The 5,130-nt window shown below is 39.3% G+C and overlaps 1 protein-coding gene across 2 annotated transcripts in view; it reads right to left on the bottom strand.

Annotated features, from left to right (window-relative positions):
* The window catches only part of LOC107740547 (uncharacterized), a 16,176-nt gene extending 11,498 nt beyond the window's left edge, over nt 1–4,678 (bottom strand). For both annotated transcript variants that reach the window (XM_016552991.1, XM_016552990.1), the window contains exon 1: nt 3,447–4,678. In XM_016552991.1, coding sequence (XP_016408477.1) covers nt 3,447–4,157 — 711 coding nt within the window. In that variant the 5' untranslated portion in view covers nt 4,158–4,678. The remainder of the gene's footprint in view (nt 1–3,446) is intronic.
* Between the last annotated feature and the right edge of the window lie 452 nt (nt 4,679–5,130).

The raw sequence follows: 5,130 nt of genomic DNA, 5'->3' as shown, positions 1-5,130 counted from the left end.
TCTATATTAGTGGAGCGCACAATCCGCGCTCAGTCTCAAACAGCTTGTGAGCCACAAAAAGCAAAATGAGTGGCTAACTGCGCTAAAACGTTCAAATACATACAAAATTATGTCAAAATGCCCGTCTTGGCGAGTATCCAGTAAAACACAGTCAGTTTTGGAACGTTAAATAGTTAAGAAAGAGAACGCCTGTTGTGTAACAGTATATTGGGTCCGTGGATAAACTCTTAAAGGGACCGCAGTCCAATATTCCTGCTGCTGTCTGTCATGTTAATCAAAGAACAAAAGACAAAGAAAATCACTTTCTTCTCTTGACTGAAGATTACAGAAATTAATATCAAATGTAAAATAACACTGAATTTGTTATTTTACATTTGATTACTTTCATTTCTGTTGATTTCTTACCTAAATAAAAACTTACTTAACCTGAAAAACTTAGTTTCATAGCTCTCTTTATTCTATTGCATTTATTTGTGCTGTTGTTTGCCATTTTTTTTATTTATTCTTATTTTTTTACTGACTTTTTACTTGTGTTTTTTTATGAATATAAAACTTTGCGTTGAAGAAAAGTAGATTTTTGTTTGTATATGCTGTCAATTATAGTTCTTAGAAAGAAAATCGGAATCGGCAAAAATCGGTATCGGCAGATCACACTAACGAAAAATCGGAAATCGGAATCGGCCAAGAAAATTGAAATCGGTGCATAATATCTAATTGTCAACCTCTAAAAAGGAGTCATGCACTAATTTTTGTAAACCGTTCACTGGAATTCTTCCTTTCTGCCACTGCATTCTCATACTCAAATATGATGGATCAAAATGTATCGCACCATGTTTGGCGCAAATGATTTTTGCGATCATATTGAGTTAACCAAAACTAAATGAAGCGTTTTTGTAAACTGAAACTAAACTAAGGTATGTTTTCATGCTTCCACCCAAAAATCTTTTCAGTTTTTGATGCACAGTATTATTATAATACTTGAATCCTTAAGAAACCCCTGTTCTTTAAACATGAAGGCAAGATTTTCAGCAAGTAATGAGTGTGATTTGAATGAATGAACATGAATTGTATGGGGGAAAAAGCAGCATGAATATTCTGTAGAACATTTTTGTGTTCCACAAAAAAAGAAAGTCATGTGGGTTTAGAACAGCATGATGGTGGGCATATATTTTTATATACTGTGTATATTATATACATATATATTTTATTACAGTATATTTTAACTTTTTTCTTAAAGGTAAACTGTGCAATCTTCACTAGCAGAACAACTTGTTGAAAAATATAATGACTGCTTTCCAAACAGCTTTTCCAGACACTTCTACCTAAAGCTGTCTGTCATTAATCAACAATAGTCCCACCCCTAAACTCTCGTCATTGGCTGAGTCAGAAGTTGACATATCAAGCCACTCATATCAATGTTTTAAAAGCATCACAGTGTTTCAAACTACCAATGACTGACTAATAGTGACTCTGAACATTAAACTGACCCACCAAAAACTAGCACTGAAAAGTTTTTTCTAAACATGTCCTCACAGGTCATCATCAGGTTAATATAGCATAAAAATACATTTTTTGGCATCCTTCGCTGTGATGCATTAATCTAGTGACTTTATTTCCTGCTGCAGTCATTTACATCTAATGGGAGTCTTGATGCATCCATTTAAACGTATCTAAATAATTAAATTAATGTCTTGCGTTCTGCACAGTCCATTATTGCTAATGTCAGTTTGCACATATTGAGCTATCTTTAGGTATTGATTTTAAGATTCTGTTCTCTTATAACAAGCCTTTGTGATGGACTTAAGGACCGGTCTCTTCCCTTCCAGAAAATACAATATTCCTCTTCACAATAAAGCTTCCAATGGAGTATTTCCAGCCATGAATATAATTGACAGTGTGTTTCTGGCAGATGTGTATTTTGATTTCTGAAGGCTTTCAGATGATGTTTTCAGAATAGATTCATCACAAAGATGTTTGCTAAGAACACAGATATTATATTTCCACTGGCTAAACAGAATGAAGTTTTGATCTTATCCAGTCTCAGTGCTTATTAAAATCCCATCTCAAATATGCTGAACCCCAAGTCAGTGACAAATCTCATTATATGAATGTTTACTATATATGAATGCATGAAGAGAAATAGTAGTCTGTCACTCACAGTGTTTCACTTGGCCATTTGTCGTTCCAAACCAGTATGACTTCTGTAACACAAGATATTCTGAGAAATGTCTCAGTTTTTTGTACTGTATAAGTCAGTGTGGTCCAATCAATGTTGTTTGGAAACCAACTTTCCTCAAAATGTCTTCTTTTATATTCCACAGAAGGAACAAAGTCATACAGGTTTGGAATGACATGAGGGTGAGTAAATGATAGATATTTTACATTTATTTATTGATACTTCATTCAATTCCTTTAAGAAAAGTAGATCAATGTGTGATTTTTCTAACCGCATTTATGAGTAAATGATGACAGATGTTTAATTTTTGGGTGAACTATCCTTTTAAGAAAAGTAATCGTTTATTTTTTCATGCATTCATGAGTAAATGATGAGCATATTTTCATTTTTGGGTGAACTATCCCTTTAAGGAAAAACAGTCAAATTTCTAAGATTTTTTATGCATTCAAGAATAAATGATAGCAGAATTTCCATTTCAGGGTGAACTATCCCTTTTAGAAAAATAACCTTTCTGAATTTTCTTCATGCATTCATGAGTAAATTGTGACAATTTTAATTTTTGGCTAGATAATCCCTTTAAGAAAAATCATCAAATTTCTGTTTTCTTCGTGCACTCTCGTGTAAATGATGACAGATTTTTTTAATTTCAGGGTGAACTATCCCTTTAAGAAAAAGCAGTCAAATATCTAAGTTTGTTATTAGGGATGTAACGATTCACTCAAGTCACGATTCGATTCTATTCACGATTTTGATTTCACGATTCGATTCGATTCACGATTATTATAATTTTTTTTAACAAAATGAGATTTAAGACAAATGTGTCCTTTTATTATTGCTTGGACAAAATGCTTATGAACTTTAATATGCGTTATACAGAGGCAAGATGAAAAGAAAAAATACCATCTAAACTTTTCTAAAGACAGTAAGTTCCCCTCAGACATACATTCATATAAACTCCTACCCCTAAATGAATCGCGATTTGTTTGGCATCTCAACCGATTTGAATCGTCACATATTTGAATCGATTTTCAACCGGCTCGCAGTTAATCGTTACATCCCTACGTTATGCATCCAAGAGTAAAAGGATAACAGAATTTTCATTTTCAGTATAGTATCCTTTAAGAAAATTCTAATTTCTGTGCTTTCCTCATGCATTCATGAGTAAATGTTGACAGAATTTTCATTTTGGCTGGACTATCCCTTTAAAACTTTCAAGACCCAATTTTTGATCTTGCAACATCACTCCATCTATTTATTATTCTATCCTCACCTCTTTCATCTCCAACTGGACCTGTTTGAGACCACCCAGCACTTCCTCGAGCTCCGTGACCACTTGTTTGATCTGTTCCCGTACTGTTCCCTGGCTCTTCCTCTGCTTGCCATGTTTCTCCAGACCCTCGTCCCCCCGAGACGTCCTTACTTCCCGCTGTGATCCGTTCACCTGCAGCCCGTTCCCGAGTGCCCTGGAGCGGCCCAGCTTACTTGAGGGCACCTCGGTTGAGAAAAAACCCACCTGATTAGAGTTCGGCCCGTTACAGTGTGATTGTCTGCCAGTCTCGGGTCGCTCCTCGTGATGCCGGAACGACACCCGTCTCCTCTCGCAATGTCTGTTATATTCAGGCTGATGAACGTTGTCCCATTCCTGAACATAGGATGAGTAGCACCGGTGACCGCTGACCTTCAAAACATGGTCGCCGTTGAAGGGATGCAACAACTCTGGGTAATACCACCGCTGGACACATCCACACTCCCGCCAGATCTCCCGAACGCACGGCGAGTCCCACCTGTAGCACGGATGCCGGATCTCGACGGCATTAACCGCAGATGCTCCAGTCCTCTCCGCTCGCTCCATCCCCAACTCCTTTGGGAACGGGGCTACTCCAGACTCCATATGCAGACATGATCCGTCTGCGGGGCCCGGCGCGCGTCGCAAGCAAACTTGGCAGTAAGGCGTCGGGAATCTCAAATTCTCCGAGTGCATTCCAGTCCGAAAGGCGACTTAGAAAACAACTGGTTCTCTCTCCACCCAGGCCATCCACAGCGTCTGTTTTTCTCATCTGAGTCTCCTCTCGTTCACTGCGTTTGTCTCTCTCGCTCCCTCTCTAACTTTTCGCTCACCTCCCCCTTCCTTCCTTCCTTCCTTCCTCCTTTTTCTAACTTACTCTTGTTTTCCCACTTTTCCCTCTCATTGCCCTTTCTCCAACGGTGGGCCTCTTTTCTTTCCCTCCCTCTTTTTTTTTCTCCAACTCTGAAGTCTTACTTCAGCATTTCACCTCTTTCTTCACATCCCCACTGCATAAAAGTTCCCCAGCTCATCCGTTCACAAACTCCAAACACTTCCTTCCTACACCTTCCCCGTCTCTCTCTCCCAGGGTTGGGGCTCATAAAGCGTTGACAGACGCAGCGGCTCCCGATCTTTCCCTCAGATCTTGCCACTCGGCAATTAAACACAGCCAGGATTCCACGCCGCCTGAGACGGGGTGGAGAGAGAGAGAGAGAGACAGGAGGAGGTGGGGTTTCGGACGTTGCTGAAGCAGACAGGATCTAACATGAGCCAGATACTGAGAGAGAGAGAGGTGGGGAGGGGAATAAGAAAGAGAGAGAGAGAGACGCTCGGCCCCAGAAAAGGGGATTTTCGGCATAACTCGATTCCCATAAGCCCACGTGAGTTGGAGAAATGAGTGCGCGTTTACTGTCCTGTTTGTTTATGTGAGTCAGCTGAGATACTGGCACTGTTTGTCATGATTCACGTCTTGTGACACGTTTAATGAACAACACACCGCATGCTGTTTATAGATCGCTCACATTTCGCCAAATTACACTAGTTTATTTGGAGGTAAACACTTTCGGTTTTAGTTTTCCACTGGAAAGAGGAACCGCAAATGACACCTCCTTTATTATGGTCATTCTCACAGGCGGCAACTGAGAGAAAACAGAGTTTGGTGGATGTCTCC

Source organism: Sinocyclocheilus rhinocerous, unplaced genomic scaffold, assembly GCF_001515625.1.
Source record: "Sinocyclocheilus rhinocerous isolate Xijiao unplaced genomic scaffold, SAMN03320098_v1.1 scaffold1878, whole genome shotgun sequence".
Taxonomy (NCBI): domain Eukaryota; kingdom Metazoa; phylum Chordata; class Actinopteri; order Cypriniformes; family Cyprinidae; genus Sinocyclocheilus; species Sinocyclocheilus rhinocerous.
The sequence above is the reverse complement of the archived record's forward strand: the minus strand, read 5'-3'. Positions and strand labels throughout refer to the sequence as shown.